The sequence below is a fragment of the Scleropages formosus genome, chromosome 3 (assembly GCF_900964775.1).
Source record: "Scleropages formosus chromosome 3, fSclFor1.1, whole genome shotgun sequence".
Classification (NCBI taxonomy): domain Eukaryota; kingdom Metazoa; phylum Chordata; class Actinopteri; order Osteoglossiformes; family Osteoglossidae; genus Scleropages; species Scleropages formosus.
In genome coordinates, this window is record NC_041808.1 from 17,081,259 (window position 1) to 17,104,079 (window position 22,821).

The 22,821-nt window shown below is 47.6% G+C and overlaps 1 protein-coding gene across 3 annotated transcripts in view; it reads left to right on the forward strand.

Moving 5' to 3' along the window:
- The first annotated feature begins 1,305 nt into the window (after window positions 1-1,305).
- LOC108935114 (cAMP-specific 3',5'-cyclic phosphodiesterase 4B-like) overlaps window positions 1,306-22,821 on the forward strand; it is an 84,588-nt gene continuing 63,072 nt past the window's right edge. The window contains exons 1-2 of one of the 3 annotated variants that reach the window (XM_018753407.2): window positions 1,306-1,402; window positions 12,173-12,402. In XM_018753407.2, coding sequence (XP_018608923.1) covers window positions 1,361-1,402; window positions 12,173-12,402 — 272 coding nt within the window. In that variant the 5' untranslated portion in view covers window positions 1,306-1,360. Of the gene's footprint in view, window positions 1,403-12,172; window positions 12,403-18,109; window positions 18,609-22,821 lie in introns of those variants that run through there. The other 2 variants (XM_018753411.2, XM_018753408.2) reach the window with 2 other exon arrangements.

A 22,821-nucleotide genomic window follows, 5' to 3' on the forward strand; every position in this document is an offset into this window, starting at 1 on the left:
GCTTATTCGTTTTGTATGAATGAGACATATTCCTTGGTATCTCGTTGAACATTTATTTATAATTCATGGAATCTGAACCATGGCTATGCTGCTGTGGTGTAGGGTTCAAACTGTGAATGGTAATGGTGCACCTGTCAGCCCGACAGCTTTACCACTGTCTTTTTTTTTTTTTTAAACTATGCGTCACAGTATATTTTCAGCTGTACTGTCATTTTCGCTTTCGTTTCTAAATCGGTTTTTTTTTTTCTGCACCACCACGATATTCACTTTTTTTTGTTTGATAGCCACTGTAAAAAAGTAACTTGAACAGAGTCACAAAATGTGTAAATGAAGCAACGTTCTTGTAAATAAAATGCACTTGCTGACAGAGACGCTGAGTAAATAAGAAAGGTTGCGCTTTGCAGGAGTGCGGCCAGCCGATGTTGCCCAACGGTAGATGCTAGACTGTCAGACGTTACGAACAAACTTAGGGACTCGAAAATAACATAATAGTGTTGATGGGATGGCTGGAGTAAGTCTGGGTTGACGCATGTCGTAACTTGAGGACTACCTTTGACTGGCAATATAAACATCCATTATTTATTTTAATTAATTTATTGTTTATGTAGCTTAACAAACACTTTTCATTCATATGAAGCCGGTGAGATGCACTACAAATGTATATTTTTACTACTTGTTTTTCGAAATGCCTTTATTAAAAGTACGGCCGTAGTCCTGCCTGTGTCGTGTCCAGTTTGCACCCTGCCTCACACCCTGTGTGACCCTGCACCGGACAAGCGGTTATCGATAATGAGTGGATGGACATGTGTAGTACCCTTCGTGTCTAGTTCCTTTACCGTTTGTAATTTTCCCTACTTTTGTTCCTTTTTATAGGTCATTCATTTTTTAAGACGATGGGGTATGATTAAAAGCAAGCAGTGAAAAAGCAACAGATTCAGTTGCACCGCACCCGTGACCCAGCTTTCGGACGCCGGCTCTTAATCGTACGGCCGTTCCCGGCAGAACGGTGCCGGTCGCCGTCTCTGAGCCGCGAGGTTCCGGGAAGCTCGCTTGTTTGCGGACCGCCTCGGCGTCGGCTCATATTTGACTCGTCCGCCCTGAGATTAGGAGCTGTATTCACAGCTATCCGTTGCACATTCCCCTGGAGTAAATGACCGTCTCTGCGCTTAAGAATCACTGTAGATGTGCTACAACTCATACCCTTCCATGTCTTCACTGGGCAGGCTGTTGAGGATGCGCTCTTTCCTAAGATGATGTCGGTTACCTCCCCACACAGGTTGGAGTTTGATGGTGGAACTGTTCGCTGCGGGAAGGACCGGAGGAGACCACGGAGAGGGAGCGCGCCCGTCCTCCAGCTGGGATGAGGAAGAGCAGGAGTGTGCTGACGGTGTCGCCCGACAACGTGAGTGTAGCGCGGCCCTGTTGGCGTTCTCTGAATGTTCTCCGTCTGCTTCCGGTGCCAAGAAACGCTACGGAGTAAACACCTCTCATATACCAAGTTTCCTTTAACCACCTACCTGTCTACCTACCTGACACTTTTCTCAACGCAGCTCACCCATTTATATAGCCAGGTGTTTTATGGTACTGGAGCTGGGATTTGAACTTGGATCCTTTGAGTGACGGGCAGATAGTCTCGCCGCTACACGACCTGCTGACCCAGGTGTTAGACCGTACGGGTAAATAGCCCAGGTACACAAACAGGCGCAGCCGCTCCCAGAATTAATGACGAATTGTTTCTTTGTGTAACAGTATCTGTGATAAAAAGCAAATATTGCTATGTTCTTGTGCGGCAGAACCAGTGATTAGAACGTGAACGCGGTGTATTTCGGCACGTGGCTGAAGGCGCTCTCGCTAAGACTGTGGTTGCCTATAATAAAAACTTGAACGGCTTAAGTGTTCGTGTGTGGGGAAAAATAGATTCAAGCACAATCCCGGACATTCGTTTTTCATAGGTGTCCTGAAGTGGCTTAGGTACGGCATTAGCACGGACAGAAGGCATTAGTCAGGGAATCGTGGGTGAGAAGGGAAAAAAGGTGCCACTTTAAGAATGACTCATGGGCATCTGATCAAACCGAGCGGACCGGAGTCTGACGGCAGGGTGGGGGGGGCGATCGTGGAGGGAAAGGTCAGCCCATCTGTTTTTCCTCACAGGGAAATACAATTTGTGTTCATAATTGCCAGCAGATCCTAGCGGACCTGGGATTTTGCAGCTCTGCATCCCTCGTCTTCATGTTCGCTCTGCTTCAGCCGCTCTGGATCCCTTCCTTCTCGTTCGCTCCGGCCTTCATCGCTCGCTGCTTTATCCTCAGCTCCGAACACGTGTATTTTCGCTCAGTTTACCTTCACTTGTCTTCTATTCCTCGCTTCTTCGCCTTCGCTTCAGCTTCAGATGCTGCATTCTTCGTCCATTTCACGTTTCCCTGCTTCTCTCACGCCTCTCTTCTTGCTTCCGCTTCACTTAGTCTCACGGAATAGGCTTTACTTCCTCGCAACTTTCTGCCAGCTGGTCTGTGGTTTGACGGGAATTTTCGTGCTAGACCGAGACTCGCGTAAAGAATGTCTCGCGCAGACTCATCCGGTCGCTTTAAAGCCCCCGTTAATGACCGCTGCTGACTAAGAGCTGTGCGCTCCTCCGACGGTCCTGCGGTCCTCCCCTGCTCTGCCCTGCGTAGGACGGTGATGAGAAACATGTGAGAAGGGGGATGTCCTCCTCCCTGCCCCGTCTCCTCGTGCAAAATACGTCCCGATCTGTCCTCCTTTTCGCCGTTACTCACTTCGTTACTCGGTCCGTTTTATTTTCAAATTGCTCCCTTCCCAGCAAGCCTCCTCGTGACACTTAACGGGGAATAGTGCAAATAAAAATTCAGATATGCTGCAGTTAACATGAGTAATAAGAGTGAGGAGAAGATGTCAGAAGGCAGTGGAAAGGAAGCAAAACTCCGATTGTATTTAGGGGGCAACAGGTGGCATGGTGGTTACAGCTGTTGCCACTGACCTGGAAGACCCTTCGGATCCCACCTCCTGCTGCAGTTTCTTTCTGCAAAGTACTTATCTTGAGTTACTCTAGTAAAAATGACCCAGCTAAGTGGGTAAGTCATTATCTGGATGCCAGTGTTCAAAGGTTTGGAATCACCCAGAAATGTTTTTGAAAGAATTCATGCTTTTTTTTAATCAAGGTCCTAATAAACTGACTGAAAAATTAAGAGCCAAGACATCATTACTAATGTTGAAATGGCTACTGCTGCTTGAGACGACTGATTTACTTTTAATTTTCCACGTATCAAGTCCCATTTTCGGCAGCCATTACTCCAGTTTCGTAATTGTAAACCCTAATGGTAATGGTCCCAATGGTATGGAAATCTTTATAATTGTGTCACGACAGCTATTATAAAGCCATCCACTGTTCTGTTCAAGAAAGCAAGTAAATTGTGTTTCCTTGGGTTGCAAGGTGCTGGCATCCCTCAAGTTCATTTCTGGGTTCAAAAATGGCCGAAACGAGACGACTTTCTTAACAAACTGGTCGGTCTGTTGTTGCTTTGCGAAATAAAGGTTATTCCAACGTGTCAGATTGGCAAGAACACTCAAGAGTTCATACTGAGGTACTTGAGAGAAAGGGGCAAACTGGATCTAGCTGGGACAGAAAAGGAAACATTTATTCACTTAGCAGACACTTTTCACCAAAGCAACTTCTAACGAACTCTATGTAATGTTACCAGCCCACACACCCTATTCACCAAGGTGACTTACACTGCTAGATACACTACTTACAATGGGTCACTCATCCATACATCAGTGGAACACAATCTCTCTCTCTCACTCACACACTATGGGGAACCTGAATAGCATGTCTTTGGAGTGTGGGAGGAAACCAGAGCACCCGGAGGAAACCCACACAGGTACAGGGAGAACACGCAAACTCCACACAGACTGAGCGGGGATTGAACCCACATCCTCTCGCACTACCCAGGTGCTGTGAGACATCAGCGCTACTTGCTATACCACCGTGCCGCCAAAACAGAAGGGCCAGATGCCCAACTGCACAGGACGATAAATACATCAGCCATATCTGAAACTGAAAAAAAAAAACGGTTAAATTGGGCACCAGAACACAGAGAATGAACAAGGGATGACTGGAAAAGAGTATTATGGACAGATGAGTCTACGCTTTCACTGTTTTAGGTGACGCTGGTATTTACTTTGTAATAAAATCTCAGATTTGCTTTCGAGAAAAGCTCGAGCGAAACAAATAAATAATAATACTTGGTGAAAACACTTGGAATTTCCACGACCAGCTGTTTGCCCACATATCATGGACACGCACAACACAGTACACAGACCCATCATCTGAAACTGCTTGTCTCATACGGGGTTGCGGGGAGCCGGAACCTAACCTACAACACAGGGCGTAAGGGGACGCACCCAGGGCGGGATGCCAGTCCGTTGCAAGGCATCCCAAGTGGGACTCGAACCTCAGACCCAACGAAGAGCAGGACCTGGTCAAGCCCATTGCGCCACCACACCCCCCCAACACCGTACACTTAATGACAAAACTGTAGTGCTTACCACATGTTTTCTGAGGTGGTCGTGTGGTCACCTGGCCTTGCCCACGTGGTCGTCAGGTGATCTTCAGTGGAGAGAGGCAGCTCCAAGACAAGGGCCTGGAATCAGCCGACTGGAGCACCACACGTACCCTCGGTGAGAAGTTCTCGTATCAGCTGTCGGCAGGAGACGAACAAAGGAAAGACTAATGTTGCTGTGTAAGCATTGCCGGTCTCTGACAGCGGTTCTCACTGCGTTCGGGAAGTCGTGCAGATGCACATCGGTTCCTGGGGGCCAAAGTCAGGCAAAGCAGGGGTTAAGGGAAGAAACGGCTGGGTTTTAAATAATGCCTCGGGCGTCCGCTGGGACCAATTACGCATCTGGCTTCAGCTCAGTGCAACAAGGTTCCTGGTGAGCAGACAGAGCTGTCAGACCAAAGTCCTAATGAGTAAAAACATGAGTGATCACATCTCCCAAAGTAGCCTTAATTACCATTTACCTTTGCATAGTCTAATGCAGGCGGTGTTACGCAGGACTCGTTTGCCTCAAAGTTCGTTTTGATTTGCCGTGCAGCGTTAACCCCTTTATGCATTTTACTTTTTTATAACATTTTGGGTTATAAATTGGGCGCTTTCAAAAAAAACATAAAAAAAAAAAGAAAATTACCTCGAATAGCATTATCTACTATGCTGCTGTTTGGCTGTAGTGCTCTTTTACTGTGGCCCTTGGAGTAATTATGGAAAATAATTTACCGTGTTTTTAAAAACGTCCACAATATTGAAAGGAATGAATTTATCACCTCATGTTGTGATGTTTCATTTAATGCCCCGTTTATCCGGCGCACACGTAGCGCTCTATTTGAGGTGTGACTGTACTTTAGCAATTAATTTCTTACCGCAGAAACTCTATTCAAATTCTAAATCTGTCTTACGTACCTTAAAACATATATCATGCTGCTTTCTGTGCCTGAAAAGGTTAAGTCCACATACATATATATGTGTATATGTATATATTTATTTTTTTGCTTTGTTTTCATATGCAATTTTGACTGGGGGAACCTGTGGCCAGTTGAAGCGAGCAGCTGGTTACTAAAGAGGCAAGACACAGAGGTGTTGACACACACCCGGGCAAGTGATATAAGGAGCCGGAGCGTCTCACGGCTCCTGCGCTATACGATGGAATGTGTGTCTGAATGCAGCCCAGTCTGTGTCGGGGTCCCGTGTTCACCCCGTATTCGTGTGGGTTTTTCTCCAGGTGCTCTGGTTTCCTCCCACAGTCCAAAGACAAATGTTTCAGGTGAACTGCCGACTTTAAGTTCCCGTAGATTGTCAATATTTGTGTGTGTGCGAGAGAGTGTGTGCCACACTGTTCTGGTGTATAGGTGGCTGAATGACAGCAGTGCGTTAATGTCGTGTGTCAAGCATTGTAAGTCACCGTGGATAAATGTGTCAGCTGGATACAGTCCTAGTTAATGAACGCTACGTAAAAGTGTCTGCTAAATTAGCGTTAGTCAGTGTTTACATGTTTTGCTGTGTCTTCATGCTTTTCGCAATATACGGTGCCGTCGTGCATTGCAGCCGGATGGATTTGTCACTTTTTTTTTTTTCCCAGCTTTTAATGAGATTTTCTGGAACTTTCTCATGTCATGTGGGAAATGCTTCCCTTTCCTTCCCTTATCCATTTCAGCTGCTTCCTGCTTAAAATGCAGGATCGCACACGGTCTGATAGTGTTGCCATGGCAACTCGTACTCCTTGTTCATTCATATTGTCGTTACTTGCCAACTTTACTGAAAGAGTACCCTGTTGTACCCCTCGCTGCTTCTGCGTCCCGGTCTCTGCGTTATGTGTGAGCGTGTTTGCCCGTTTTTGTCTCTGTCTGTTTTCGTGTTTACCGCTGTTAGTGTGCTCATCTTCATGTAAGTTTGCCCATAGTATATATGTGTGTGTGAGGGCGGTAGAGTGTGTTTCACTGGGGTGTAGATGTGGAACTTGCATGTAGGGTGTTTTGTTGGGCAGCTGGATAGAGCTGCTGCCTTTAGATCTAAAGGTCACAGGTTCGATCCCCCCTACCTGTGGTACACTTGAGCAAGGTATTTACCATAAATTGCTCCGGTAAAATTACCCAGCTGTAAAAATGGGTAATAACTGTAAGCTCAACATCCTAAGTTGCTTTGGAGAAAAGCGTCAGCTAAATGAATAAATGTAAGTATGCGCACATACATCTCATGTTTTAGGGTGTGTTCATGCATACATGCGGGCGATACAGCTTCAACCGCGCAAAATATTCTTGTCCTTTTTTTTTTCCTCATAATTTCGGCTTCAACCGCCCCACTCAGTAACCCAGTGAGGGAGCGCTTTGAGGGACAGGTTGCCGCCTTGCTGTTCACATGTATTTGAGAGACGCCTCGGTAATATAGACTCGAAGCGGTGAAAAGGCTCGCTGTGAAGTTCAGTCATCGAGGGATTCCAGCGATGACGACGCGTTGCCGAGCATCAAGTTTCCAGGGCCGCGTCGACACCTTTCTGGGCAGCTGCTCAAAGGAGGCTCCCGACACGCAATCTTCACGCAAGACAGGGGAAGCTGCCCGTTTCCAGTTATTGTTCCACGGCTGAGCTCAGACGCCGATATGTATATATCTATATCTATAGTTCTGACTCATTCGTACGGTGGGATATTTCCTCAAGCGATTCAGCTTCCGTTCCTGAAGTTCGACAAATTAATTCCCAAAATGATAATTTATACAGATTACACACACCAGATGTGTGGGCTTGTAAATTGTTGTGCCAGAGTTTTTTTCTTTTTTTTTTTTTTTAATTCAGGTTTCTTGCAATAGGTATTTTATACGTTCTCATCTTATTTTATTTACATTTTAAATTTGCCTCCGTTGATTTTATGTGGCTGTTGTGCTTTATTCGTATTTATCTGATTGCTGCCTTCTCTGCTAGGGCGCACTTGAAAGAGACATTTCATTAGTTAAATTAAGGTTAAAAAAAAAATCCATTCATAAGGATACTACGGTAGAACTGATAACCTTGAAATAAGCGTCCTTTATTGCAGCGTTACGGTGACACAGTGGTGCAGCGGGGAGCCTGAGCCCTGAGGATGTGGATTTGAATCTGGCTCAGATTGTGGAGTTTGAATGTTCGCCCCATGTTCGCGTGGGATTCCTCACACGGTCCAAAGACAAGCGTGGAAGAAGGCAATAGTAAACCATTTGTGTGCCTTCTCTTACTATGCTTTCCGTGGAAGGGGAGGGTACGCATATGGTTTACTATTGAGAGTAATAGTTTTCAACAACTACTGATATTCAGCCACTATTGAAATTCATAGTAAATATCAAAATTTAGATGTTATAGCAGTGAATGAAACCCAGAGGAGAGATATGGTGGCACGGTGGGTTCAGCTAGTGTCTGCCATGTGGTGGGTCTGGGGTTCGAGTCCTGCTTGAGGTGCCTTGTGATGGACTGGTGTCCCATCTGGGGTGTGTCTCCTCCCCCTCCCTTTCAGCCTTGTACCCTTTGTTGCCAGGTTAGACTCCTGCTCAGGACAAGCAGTTGTTGATGATGGATGAAACAAGAACTATATACACTATTCATATAACTGCATTTAAAATTGCAATAATAAAAGAATGACAGAATCCATCCCTTATTCATAACTGCTTCTCTGTTGTAGAGCCTTGGCGGTCCAGAACCTCTCCTGGAAGCATAGGAACCTTGGACAGGGCACCAGTCCACGATCAACACTGACTTACCCTGCTCCTACAGCTGTGTTACCTATTGCCTCTTAATAAATGTAACAAATGTTGTAAGTGTGAAGGAGAGGCTGCTCCGGTTCCCTGTGAGCGCTGTGTCACGGGGCCGAAGGTGTGGAGTACAAGGGGCGGGGGGTTGTGTTGGAAGAGGAGGATGAGAAAAGCAGAGCGGTTCCCTGCACGTTGGCAGAGCCTGCGGTCGGCCGCCCCAGCTCCTGTGGTGCGGCCTTATGGGAGTAGCAGGAAGCCCGTTCGAAACCCGCCTGGAGCTGTCCGTCTAACTCCCGTCCCAGAAACGATTTTCCCATCGGTCATCGGTCAGCTCAGCGTTGCACGTCACCTCACGGTCAGCCTCGGGTAAGCCCCTGTATCGATAAGCGAACCCAGGCTATCCCTTTGGAGCCATCCTCGCCACACTTGCCGAGCATCACACGGGATGCTGGCATCTTATTGCCGTCGTGTCCGGAGCACACTGCCAGCAACCCGCGAGAAAATCTCTGTTGATCTTCTGCAACAACAACCGCTCCAAAGCGAATTCTTTTATCGGTTGATCCATTGGTCCTCGGCACACACGACGTGACCTTGGGGAACCTCCAGTCGGAAGGCACAGACACGGCACCGCTTGTTAGAGAAGGTCTTACCGGAACGTTTTGGCACAACTGGATTGATGTGTCTCTCTCACTCACTGCGGATGAGGACAAGGTCCTTTTCGTATGTCCTGCTGTTGCCGACAACGAGTGGCTAAAGTGCCGAAAGCTGATCGGATGAAGAAATAACACGACACCTTGCCAGATCGGTGCCCCCCCAGCCACCGTAATGCAGACAATTTGATTCTTCATATGGATCTTGGTGTAACGACCTTTAAAAGCAAGTACATTAGGAAGCAATTGCTGTAATGTGCACTTGAGCGGAAATAATGTAATATTTCCGTACGTATGGCGGTTAGTGCAGTCCATCCGTTCCTCACTCTTTCGGCACAGCGATACATTTCCTTTCTTTTCGTGTGTACGTTTGTGACGGGGACTGTGATTGATCGCATGGATTTCCATTTCGCCGCTGGCTCACTCATGGACTTTGCATGTGATTTTTCTCATTTTGTATCTCTAATGACCAAACAACTGGGGTGGGGGGGACAATACCCAGCGAGATGCTCCCACACCACCAGACCAGGCCGGGGGCAACTCGTGAGACAACTTGCTTCCGTGCTGCAGCAAAGGCGCCTTGTACACAACGATATTTTCTTCAGAGGCGACTTCCGGTGAATTCCAGCGCACTAAGCACAAATTCGCATCTGTCCACGCGGGCGGGACACAGAGGCCACCGGTGTAGTCAGTTGAGTAGGAAACGGAGTATGCGGGGCGTCATTAATAATGCAGGATAACATCACGAGATGTACGATGCGAGAGCGGCGCTGCAGAATGCCTGCGCTGTTGATTTACGTGATGGCTTGGTAAAGGAACTCGCTAATGGTCCATCTGACATTTGAAAATGCAAAATACCCAAAATGCTTTAGTCACCGGTGGCCCGCTTACGGGAATTAAAGGAGCGACGAAGAAAGTGAGCTCTCCCATGGTGTTCGAGCTCAGATGCACCGAGACTAGACCGTTAACTGTTCTTCAAATCAGGCGAACACACGACATTCTGCAGGGAAGAAATGTGCAATGTTGGTTTTACACGTTGATATACGGTACCTTCTCATAGGTTTGTCGAGCCAGTGACACACTTGGCCCGTGGCTTGTGCGACAAGGCTTAGTCCGCCATCTAGCGGACTCTCTGCCGGCACAGTCAGTTGGAACCCATCAGCGGGAAACACACATTTCACAGAATCAGCTCTGTTCTCACGCGCTGAATGTAATCTTGAGGGTGAGATGTGTGTGCCTCTAGAGCTAAGCTGCTCTCGTGTATGGAATTGTTTCCTACGTTCCCTTGTATGCCTCGGGTTGCTGTCACGAGACCCTTGACTTCCATTAAAAGTTCTTCCTTTAAGTTCAACGTAACAAAAGGAGGCCGAGACGGTCACGTGCGGTGCTCGTGAGGAGGGGTTTATTAACGGGCAGGTGCGTCGGTGGACAGAGGGACGGGGGGGAAAGGGGGCACAGGGAACTGGTATCGAGGGGTGGTGCTCCGGGTGAGGTGCTCGGGATCGTGCTTCCCGGTGCTCCGGCTTCGTCTCCGGCATCCAGGCTTCACGCTCTCTCTCCCCCTTACTGGTCCGCCCGAGGGAAGAAATAGAGGACCTGCTTAGATTCCGGTGTCGTTGCTCCGCTCCCCGCTCCGCCTGGCCCTTAGCCCGCCCCGGCAGGCTACACCCAAGTTTCAAGTTTATTGTCATAGATACAAGTACCATGTACATGTGTCACGCAAATCTTCCTGAATGCTTCTCCACAGACTATGGACAAAGACAATAGAAATACTGCACAAACAAAACAATGACAATGACACTTTTAAGCATGTTGCTCAAGGATACTACAGCTAGAGGCGAGATTCGAACCTACGACCTTTGGGTCCAAAGGGAGCAGTTCTGACCACCATTGTACAACAAAATTTGCATGGTGAGGTACCAACTAAGAGCTCTGAGAAACACCTCGCGAGAACACAATTTTTTTTACTCGGGATACGTGTCTTGGTGATGCGAAGCCTCGCACAAAGCAATCGTCCCCAAACAGGACATGACCTCTCATGTACATCTCTGCTGTGCCGTCGACGTGTGCCGGCACAGGCAAGCAGCTCAGAAATCCTGCGAACCTTGGTCACGTATAATAATTATCCCCAAAGCAATGAAGTGTTGAAGCTGAAAAAAGCAACGAAAAGCTTAACACTTGCAGTGATAAATGCATAGAATAATGACATTTTTAATGACGGTGTGATTTTATTTATGATTCATTTATTGCGTGAGACCCTTTATGAATAACTTCGCAGACAAGGTACAAGTGCTGAGTGACTGCAGTAATTATAATACAAGAACTGCCTTGTTAGGTGTGTTGTAATAGTAATAATTTTAAACTATGTTATGCAGAGCAATTGAAAGGAGTGTTTCAAAGCACTTTACGATAAAGAAGAAAGATTTGTGGCTTAAAGTTGCAAAGGAATTTATAGTAAATATCATCATTTAGGAATTACAACAGTAAATAAAATATATCTGCATTTAAAAATTGCAACAATAAAAAAATGACAGAATCCATCCATTATTTATAATAGCTTGTCCGTTGTAGAGCCTTGGTGGTCCGGAGCCTATCCCGGAAGCATAGGATAGGAGGCAGGGGTACACCATGGACAGGGTGCCGGGCCACATTCATTCACTCTCATTCAGTGAAAAAAAAACACACACACACACACACTCACTCACTCACTCACTCACTCACTCACTCACTCACTCACTCACTCACTCAGAACAATTTAGAGTCACCAGTCCAACTGAAACCCATATGTTTGGACTCTGGGGAGGAAACCTGAGTGACCTGTGACGGAGTTGGATTCAAATGCACGTTTGTGTAAAACACACCAGGAGCTGTGAGGCCCCTGCTATGCCTCTGTGCCACCAGAATACAACAGAATTGAAAAGGAGCCCACAGATGTGTTATGCGTAAGTGATTTGCATAACATGGGTCTTAAGCTGGGATTTAAGGGTGTCCACCTCCATTCTGATATTCTGGACTTGGTTTTGAATTGGATCTTCTCAGTGATTAAAAGATAAGGCAGGAATTATACACATTTGATGAGAAAATGGTAAACCTTTTTTTGGTTTAGTTTTCCATTATTTTTATCCATTGAAATGAATGGTAATGAAGAGTTCTCTTTACAAGCAGATTTTCAGGAATGAATTGTTCTTGTCATACAAAGGAAGCCTGCAATTAAACCTGTGTCCTTGGACCTCCTAACAGGATGGCAAGGAGCCCCCAGACTGTGACTCATGCACCAGCCCTGCCTGCACCCTGGGGGTTGACCTGCGCAGGGGTTACAGGCGCTACTCCGGCAACCTGCAGCTGCCCCCGTTGTCATGGAGACAGGCGGAGAGATCCCGCAGCCCGGACGATGACCTAATGTCCCGACCCACCACACTGCCGATTGTTAACCCACCCCGCATTGACATCACGCCCGTTGAACCAGAATGGTGAGTGTCCCCTGCGTCCTGCACCACTGCGTCCTCACCTCCTTCTTCTGACCTTTTTCTGCTTTACGTCTCGACGCATTTCTCATGTCCTCAGACAGCAGCCTCCCTGCTGTTCACAGAGCACAGAGTTTGGGATTTTAGTTCTGTCTGGTACACGTTTTCCAAAATATATTAACGAAGAAATGAAATTTTGAATGCACGAGTAAATTTATCTAACAGAGCGTCCGACATGAATGATATTTCTGTTTTTTTCTTTTTAAGAATCTGTAGCCAAGGCCCTCGTCAGTATTAGTTATTGAAGAGGAAATATGAATACAATATCCATATTGACTTGGCAAACTGAGATTTTATTGTTTGTACGTATGAAAGCAGAATGATGTAAATTTAAAATGCACTGCAGCTCAGGTTCTTGCTTGTAGGAGACTCAACCTTTTCAAAAACAAGAGTCTTGTGTATTTGAGAGGAGAGACGAGCAAAATGTGGATATTGTGCTCAATGAATTGCTTACCGCAGGGGGGCGCTGTTACTCAGTGCTGTCTTTCCTTTTGCTGCAGCTCATTTGAATATTCAGATTTTGCTTGCCAGAAAGGTCCTGGTGGTTTTAATTAGGATTTTTGTGCATTTTTGTTCATTTGTACCACATTCCATAATGAAAATGGTCAGAAATGGGCTCCATATTTGATTCCGTGTTCTGGTATGTTGTGAATGTAATATAAACAAACAATATGTGAAATTCAGTTAGGTTTTTTGGTATATTTAAACCAATGTTTCAAACACTTAGTACACGTTATAGAGGATGAAAAGTTAGACGTGATCATTTTATAATGGTGATGTGTAACGTAATACAAGGGTAAAAATGATGATATATAATGACATTGTTTGGCAGCTTATCGTTTTATTGAGTCAAAGTGCCAAGTTATCAGGGCATACATTTCCATTTTCCAAACCGCTTGTTCCATACGGGGTCACGGGGAACCGGAGCCAACCCGGCAACACAGGGCGTAAGGGACACACCCAGGATGGGACGCCAGTCCGTCACAAGGCACTCCAAGCGGGACGTGAACCCCAGACCTACCGAAGAGCAGGACCCGGTCCAACCCACCGCACCACCGCACCCTCTCTCAGGGCATACAATAAGGTCATTTATTTTCCCTTTCTTTGCATTCACAGCAGGTCTGCCAGGTGACAAAAAGCATGAAAACCCATGTCTTACTCCGGTAGCTTCTTTTTTGTATATTACACACATTTCATCAGTGAAATAAAAAGTACCTTACCTTGTACTTGTATGAGAAAAAATAAAAATTGATGCTGGCAGCTGGAGCAGAATGTTATACTTCTGACTCATTATCTGAAGCACTTGCTAATCGACACTAATTTGTTGATAAACTGCATACGGTTGCTCTTCTGCTTCATGCTTTTCCCTCTTGCTTTACTTGGGTTCACAATCTCCTCAGCTACATTCCTGGCAGTGCCTGAATGCCACTGATGACTGCCTGTCTGCTAAGAATGGGCAACATATTATTCCATAAATAGTTTCCAAGAGGCAAGTCTGGGGTTTGAGTCCTTCTTGGGGTGCCTTGCGATGGACTGGCATCCCGTCCTGGGTGTGTCCCCTCCCCCTCCAGCCTTCCGGCCTGTGTTGCCGGGTTAGGCTCCAGCTTGCTGCAATCCCGCTTGGGACGAGTGGTTTCAGACTGTGTGTGTGTGTGTGTGTAGTTTCCTGTTGGGTTTTCGGTTAAAGGTACAACATTAGGTCCCATGTGGTCCTTGTCCTTAATTAAGCAGGCAGCAGGGTTGCAGTGGCTGGAGGCGTCACCCTGAAATTAAAGAACCCAGGTTTGAAGTCCTACTGTACCGCCCATGATCAGTGTACACACCCTGATTTGCTTGAGTTACATTTAATTTGTGCAAATGAGGATATTTAAATGTAAAAATAGATAAATATTTGCAAGTAGCTTAGTATGCAGTGATAATATTGTCAGTTGTTACTGTAATGTAACGTAAATGTTTACATGTATCTTTAAAAATAATTACTAGGAAGGTGATTTGCAATTGTGGATACTTGGATAAAGTTTTGTGCAACTACTTGTGTCATGAACATTGGTGCATATGGTGAAAGAAACTAACTGACTGGATTTAAGAATCACACGTTTGTAACCATGTCTCGCTTTCTGCTAATATAATGCACACACCGTATTTTCTATGAGATGTACGTCGCTTTGGAGAAAGGCTTCTGCTAGATGAATAAATGTAAATGTAACTCACCTAAGGAGAAAACTGTGAGGTAAACATGGGTTGTTTAATAATAATAATAATAATAATGATGATGATGATGATGACTAGCACACCAGCTCCTGACTGTGTACTAGTCAGCCCTGGTGGGGACTTCACATCTATAATAACCACTGAGTTCTGCTGCCTCTTACTTATTATGGAACGCTATTATTACTCAATGGACTGTTTTATTAATAGACTCCACTGATGAAAAATGTGCTCCACTAAGACATTGCTCTGGAAGCCACTTCTTGGACCTTCTTTCCCTCCCTGCAAATGTATGACTTCTGGCCTTTTACAGCTTTTGCAACGCTGCAGGAGAGAACCCGTTGAATGTGCTCATTTTTGGAAACTGGTCTTTTTCGCATTGCCGGGCAACTCTGGATCTCCCAAGTGCTCATTTAATATAATTTGATAAGACCACGAAGGCTTTTGTCACAGAGACCCACACGCATTTCGCTGGTCTCCTGGACGAAGGCTTCAGTAAGAGCTCACAAGGGAGTCTGAAGTGCGGAAAGTGGTTTAAAGGTTAAAATGTTTGTGCCATTCTATTCACGCAACTCGTCACAGGGGGGTTGTTTCTAATTTCGTGCATGGTGTGCTTATATAATCTACGTGGGCAAATTAGGCTTCGGCTCTGGGATCCTCGGTCTGTGTCAGTTTGTCACTCGTGGCATCTTGGTGTGGGGTAAACGAACGTACGTCCTCTGAGGTTTTGTCTTTATCTGTTGGTAACTTGCAGCAACTCTTTGAGTGCCAAAGGTGTTTACAGGAAATAAGTGAGGAGATCTGTTTACAAAAGCACACTTTACATGTGCCGTCAAGTGCGCAAAGGGTAGCGATCTACCTCATCTTCTTGCCAGAGAGCAAATGATCCCTTGAAATAGCCTACCTTCAGTCTTTAATGAAGTGCCGACCCCTTTGTGCCAAAGGGGGTATCACAACGACATAGATCCGAACCAAGGGACCTAAATATAACATATTTCAGTGTATTTATGCATTACCATCTTACAGTCCACCATGCTTATAAAATGCAATAATTCATCAAAACCAAGTAATTGCGGACTTCAAGGTACGTTTACATTTACATTTATTCATTTAGCAGACGGTTTTGTCCAAAGCGACGTACATCTGTCACGTCCACGCCCACAACACAAGCGACAACACCTAACTCCGCACTAGCTCATGAGTAATCGCTCACCCTATAAAGACCCTCTTCAGCTCCCGTACCGTTGCGGAATCTCGTTTGGGACAACCGCCCTTCGTCGTGTTACTACGCTCTTGCTCTGTCCACGATCTCCGGTTTTTTGACTCCTTGCTTCGTTCTCCGACCACATCCACGGGTCCTCGTTCCTGTCCCGTTCGCCGATCGACCGACCCTTCGCCCGTCCCTGGTTTTGAGACTTTACCTCTTCCCTCAACGTCTAACGAACAACGCTGCACTTGGGTTCAGCCGTCTCGGCACCCTGTGTTCCGTGTGACGACATCTCAGCAAAAGTACAATTTATGCGTTAGATTAAGAGAAAGAGACATAGTTGCAGATGTGAGGCTGTATTCTGGCTTACAGAAACCGATTGCCATTCATTTCAAATTACAGTTCAACTAATGGAAATGATGGCATCGAATACAGCACAATAATTAAGGATCTTGCAATCTGCAGATGAAAGGCTGACGGCTTTCTTTGCCCGAAGTGGACTTAGGATGGAAATGCGCTGGGAAAACAAAGACGGGAGGGTGCTGAAGCCAGTCGGGGTGCATGGATAGCCCCGGGGGTTATTCCCTCTTCGGTTCGTTCAACAAACCGTTGATTCAAACTCTGGAAGACAATCACAGCCACCACCCTCGTCTCACTCCCGCTTTCCCAGTGCGTCTTTTCCCGCTGGGCCACCTCTGGTGTCAGAGGCACTCGGGCAGGTGCCGGAGTCGTTCTGGTCCAGCATGGTCATCGGCCTCACGCGTTGGAAAGCATCTCCCCCCAGTCATGCTCCCTATGCCGTCAGGTGCTTCATTATGTGAAAATGCAGCAATTTGAATGTAAATATCCATTATTGCGAAATATGGATTTCCACTGATTAATGGGGCTTCGCTAACAAGCTGCATCTGCTCTGCTGGAGCTGCAGAATTGCAGATGAACAGTGACATGGATTTAGAGAGCTCAGTGTTTGGGAAACCTACTCTGGTAATAATATGTATCATAATTGCAGGATAAAAAATTATCCAGATTCATTAGACTGCTGTCGGCAAGAGAGCTGCCCGTGTGACTGTTTAGTCTCCGTGCTGCGTGCTTTGTGTCGCCCGAACCTGCCGCTGGTTCGGAGAACACGCCGGCACGAGGCTAACTGGTGCAGCGATGTGCAACTACCATTGACCCGAGTGTGAAATCCAACATGGAGCAGCCCGTCCGTAGACCTTCTGCCAGAGAAGCTGGCAAGAAACATAGGATGTTGGCCGGTGTTGCCCCGCGGCCTGCCCCCGGCCACCGTGGGAGTGCCTCGGTCGCACCAGCGAAGGTTAGTGTGTCACATTGCCGGCGTGACAGTCATTCGCTGCGACGCCCTCGAGCTCGCTGAGACACGTCACGCCGATCACAGTATTTGCGTGGACAGCGCCGCACACCTCATCCCTGCGCTGTGCCCGTGCTCTAGCTCTCGCGCTGTTTTGCTGCCATACTTTCAGCATAGAGTGTGCCCTGTTCTATTAAAGGTTTCTGCGTTTTATTTTCCCATCTGTTTAAAAACGGACTCTAATAAAAATGACGTGCCAGATCGCAAACCTTCAGTTGCCAGCAAACCGAAACCAGAGAGAAATTTGTATCTCAAATTCCCAGAGCATCATCCCCGCCTGATACTGGCACACATAATGAATGTATTTTTTTTTTTTTTCTTTTTTTTTTTAATTTAAAATAAGCCTGCCGGTCTGTCTGACTGGTGCCGGTGAGATTTGTGAGGTCACAAGTCATCAAAATTCAGCAGCGGCTCCATGCCTTCTCCCAGCCTGACAACCCGCTGGTGCCGTCAATGCAGCCGGCAGCCAATCGGCAAGCTGGGGGCGGAGCCTCTGAGCACTGCGTAAATCTTACACTTCTGAGATTTTTCATTCTCAATGAGTGTGTGTCACTGTGCTGGAGGTTCTAGGACCATTTTTTTTGCCTGCTTTCTGCTCGATGGTTTTGGAGGGTGATTTTCCTTCGGTCTGAGAATGTCTCTTAATCTCCTCAAGGAAAGTTCCGGACGGGAGCTTCACAGGTCTGGGATCCTGATGAATATTTCATAAAGGTGGAATCTGAGGATGAATGGCTTCACTGAATGCCGGTGTGTACTTTGTTGGTGCGCCGTAACCAGCAGGAGGTTTGCGACACACAACAGAAAAGGGTGCGAGTGAGACCGAGGGAAGGTGGGGGGGGGGGGTGGGGTGAGAGAGACACTGGGGATGGGGAGGGAGCACAAGCCCGGCTCTCTCTCCGGAGGTGTAGCTGAGCTTTGAGAAAACCCTGCGCTCAGCCAGGCACCGTGCAGCACTGTGCAGGCTGCTTGTGCGCCGCCACCCCAGGGGGGTCAGTCCAAGGTCGGCCCGTCGAGTCCGTCCCTTGTCGCTTCAACCCGGCTGCGTTCACCTCTGTCCTGGGACTCGGATGTCGTAGACCCTGCTCCCGGCACGCCTCCCCAACATCCCCGTACGAACCTTCACGGGGGGCACTAGTGTGGGATCGCCCGCGCCAGCATGTCCGAGAGAGAGCCTCCTCCAGGAGAGCCGGACCCTCGCGTCCGCACCTTCAAGGAGCACCTGCACCTGGAGCTGGAGCCACCCGGGAGGTCCGGGAAGCGGGCGCCCTCGCCCCGGGCGTCACCCCGCACCTCTCCGCGCCTCTTCCGCAAGCTGACCGTCAACAAAAGTGTGCGGCAGCGCCGGCGCTTCACCGTAGCCCATACTTGGTAAGCCTGCGGCAGCCTGGGGCTTTGCATTCTACAGGCGTGGGCCAACGCACCTTTACTTGCTTCTTTGCCGTTCCCTGTGAACAAGGGCGTCAATATGAGCTCCCGAAGCGAGCGTTGACCTTTGTTATGTTGAGCGACATTGATTTTCACCATGCGGGAGCATTTTGCCAATTTCGTCGGCTGCGTTGTTAAAGTTGTTGCGTCACGAATATGAAATGTGACACGCCCACATGAGCGTGTTAGTAATACTAGTAGGCATTGTGCTTTCTCTGAAATCCATTTTTCCATTTTAAGGCTCTTTAGGTATAGTGTGGATATACACCTCTGTGTTAAGTGTTGAGAACTTACCTGCTGATGCATGCAAATTGACTAAATTAATAAGTATTTTTCTGGTACGTGATGCGCGTGTACAGATGCGCTTGGTTCGTAGTTTTGTCTCTGAACAAGGGTACGAATATTACCTCTTCAGGCAAGCAGTGACCTTTTCTATGTGCTTCACCAAATAGGGTTTTGTGAGTTTTGTTGATCGCATTGTTGGAGCTCGTGTGTCATAAAGATGACTTCTGAGATGCTCACGTGACGGTGTTGTTTATAATAATGTTTATTCTGCCATTTTCTTTCTCTGGAATGGACAGTGTAGACATTTCCAATTGTGGATGTGTCGGTACTCAACTGTATGTTCAGTTGAATTGTTCGTGGATACAAATTGTATGTATTAATATGTTTCTGACATGTGTTGTATGCGGTCATGTGTTGGATTTCTATTCTGCCAGTCTACTGGTGTACAGCCTACAGTCTATAGTGGACCCGCTTTGGAATAACGCTCGATTGTTGTGGGTGTTTAAAAAAAAAAAAAAAAAAAGGAAAAACAGAGAAAAAACTTAGTGATACACCAGAAAAAAATGCAACACCACAGAAATCTAAGTATAAACATGACTGTTTGTTTATTTTTGGTCCTGGAGGAGTGTACTTGATAAAACTGGTTCGGGCTTTCAGAAATTGTCTAAACCAGGTGAAGGGCCCCTTTGCTGCTGTACGTGGAGCTTGAGCCGTGAGCCAAACTACGTACCGAAATCCTCTCGAGCACAACATCACAGCGTGAACAGGTCAGCGTATGAGTTAATCGCTTCTTCGTTGGGTACGGCTTCGTGGCAGATTATCACTTACGAATATATCGGTGTTTTATTCTGAACGGTTCTTTGGAATTTCTTGAAACTGTTCGGGAAAGAAAGTGTTGAAATTGGCCCGACTGCTGCCTTTGGAATACACGCAATAGCTTTGCCCTCCAACACACACACACACACACACACTTTCTGAACCGTTTGTCCCATACGGGGTTGCAGGAAGCCGGAGCCTAACCCGGCAACTCAGGGCGTAAGGCTGGAGGGGGAGGGGACACACCCAGGACGGGACGCCAGTCCATTGCAAGGCACCCCAAGCAGGACTTGAACCCCAGACCCACCGGAAAGCAGGACCAACCCACTGCGCCACCGCGCCAGCGCACCCCCCACTGCCCTCCAACACGAGCTGTAATAAGTCTTCTCAGCCCTGTGTAGATCCTCAGTGTGGATTACAGATACAGATGATGCAGAGGATGAATTGTGACGTTCGCACAGGATTCACTTCCGTGTCCAGAAATGAAAACGATGTGACTGCCACAAGAAGGGTCGGCACGGTAGTGCAGCGGGCGGCACGGGTGCCTCCTGCAACCTGTGCTGCGTGGTTGGATGTAGGTTCAAATTTTGCTCAGGAGTTTGCGTGTTCTCCTCGTGTGTGTGGGTCTCCTCCGCGTGTTCCGGTTTCCTCCCAAACTCCTAATATATGTTACAGGGGAACTGCTGAGTCAAAATTGCATGTATTTTATGAATGTGTGTGTACGTCCCTCCCTGGTAATGGACCAATGTCCAGCCTAAGGTGTACACTGCGTACACTGCCTGTTGCCCTCTGTGTCCGCGATAGACTCTGGACGGCTGCAACCCTGCACAGGACGCACAGTAACTGATACTGAGTGGTATGAAAATTTCCACTGGCACTTGTGAAATTTATTTTTTGTGTTTCTACATCGCACGGAATGTATGTGTTCGCGTGTATGCGGGTATGTGGATATTAAGCAACTATTTCACCACTTTTGGGTGAATCTGTAGCAGTGCACCTGAAACCGAGGCTCCGTTTGTTCGGCGTTATGCATTAGGGACGAGGTGAGTGTCATAACCCTCGAACCAGCGACCCGGTTGGGCTCTGACATTCAGCCGAGGCGTGTCATTCTTTTCTGTGGATCGCATGGGTGACGGCTGCGAGGACGCTCGCCGGCTTTTAAACGCACACAAACAATGAAAGCGTCTGCTGCCCTTCGGCGAGCGCCGCAGACGGACCAAGAAGTGGCAATTGGAAAAAGAATTAAGGCTCCTGAAAGGTCAGAAGCTATTACAACTCCTACCACGCCTCTGCCTAAGCGTCACTGTGCAAAACAGGGCGGCCAGGTTCTTGTTTGATTAAAATGTCAGGTCACTTCGGTCACAGACAAAAAAATGAGACCAGCCACTGCTTGATAAAACCTTGAAAGGGGGTTTTAAAGTAAATTTGTAAAACAGAACAGGCATGTTCTCTCTGGATTTTCTGCTTTATTACTCAGGTATTAATGTTCCATCTTCAAAGTCCCTGCCCTCTGGCATTAAAGTGCATGGTCTTTCTGGAACCCGTGCTGTATGTTAACCTTGGCGCCGACGACGTACGAATCCTTTCCGTTACGGCCACCTAATATTATATAAGGTGATAGACACAGGGGGGGTGCGGTGGCGCAGTGGGTTGGGCCACAGTCCTGCTCTGCGATGGGTCTGGGGTTCGAGTCCTGCTGGGGGTGCCTTGCGACGGACTGGCGTCCCGTCCTGGGTGTGTCCCCTACGCCCTGAGTTGCCGGGTAGGCTCCAGTTTCCCGCGACCCCATATGGGACAAGCGGTTCTGAAAATGCGTGCGTGCGTGTGATAGACACGTGCACACGGCTAGAGTACATAGACCAACCACTTTTTGACATCTCAGGTGGAGAGGGAAACTGCTGGAGGTGGTATTGTGTAGCTGTGGTAGCGGAGCGGTCAATACGTTCACCTTTCTGCCCTGCTCTCGCTGTGGGTTGCCTCTAAGCGACGTCTGACATAGACGTAGATGGGGGGTCCTTCACCCGGTGCTGACGGACAGGTACGTACCGGTGTTCCTTCGGCACTGCGGCTCCTCTGATGTCTCCGCAAGTTGCTGTGCACGCGCGCAAATGGTGCGATACCGAAGCGTGGGAAGCGGAGCGGGGTTTTTTCGGTATGAAATTCCATAGAAGGGCTCAGAAGCATAAAGCAAAAGCACTCTCGGTCAGCAGGGCTGAACGTCCGTTTTCTTCACCTGCCCATCGCAGGAGAGCAGCTGCCGTTTCGGTCAAGGACGTCAACATAACCGAACAGGTGTGAGACCTTTGGGCCGCTCCCTTTCACCGTCCCCAAGGTAGTGTGTAAAACACACACAGAAACCGCTTGTCCCAAGCAGGGTCACGGAGAGCCAGAGCCTAACCTTGCAACACGGGACGCAAGGCTGGAGGGGGGACATACCCAGGATGGGACACCAGTCCATCGTAAGGCACCCCAAGCAGGACTTGAACCCCACGCCCACCAGAGAGCAGGCACAGGCCAAACCCGCTGCGCCACCATGCCACCGCACCTCCGAAAACAAACCCTTGGCTCCACAAATGGGTGCATTAGGAAAGGTAAGCTATGCAAGCTGCTTTGGGCCTTGGACTCAGCGAACTACCTGCTAGTGAAAAGCTTCAGCGATGCTGGTTTCATATGTGGGTTTATGGTCATCAGAGGGTCTGTGCGCGTTGTGCTGGGCTCACACTGGGATGAGTGAAAGCAGCATGTTGGTCTCGCGCTGTTGCTTCTCATCGAGGTTAAAACACCTACTTGGTGTGGTCCGGTCGCGTGGGCCCATTGAGGCTCGGTGCACTCATCGGGTCCCTGAAGGAGATCCGTTTTCAGTTTACCCTCAGTCCTCTTTCCGTGTGGGCCGGCAGCGATGCCATCTCTTCTCTGCACGGAAATTTGTCTAATTAAGTGTTTCTTTTCAGGACATCTTTAATGTATTGCTAAGTCCCATCAGATTGTTAGCTCGCTTTGTTCTGAGCACTGGGGCACATTGGTTATTTTAATGAACGAGTTTGAGGAACAATAG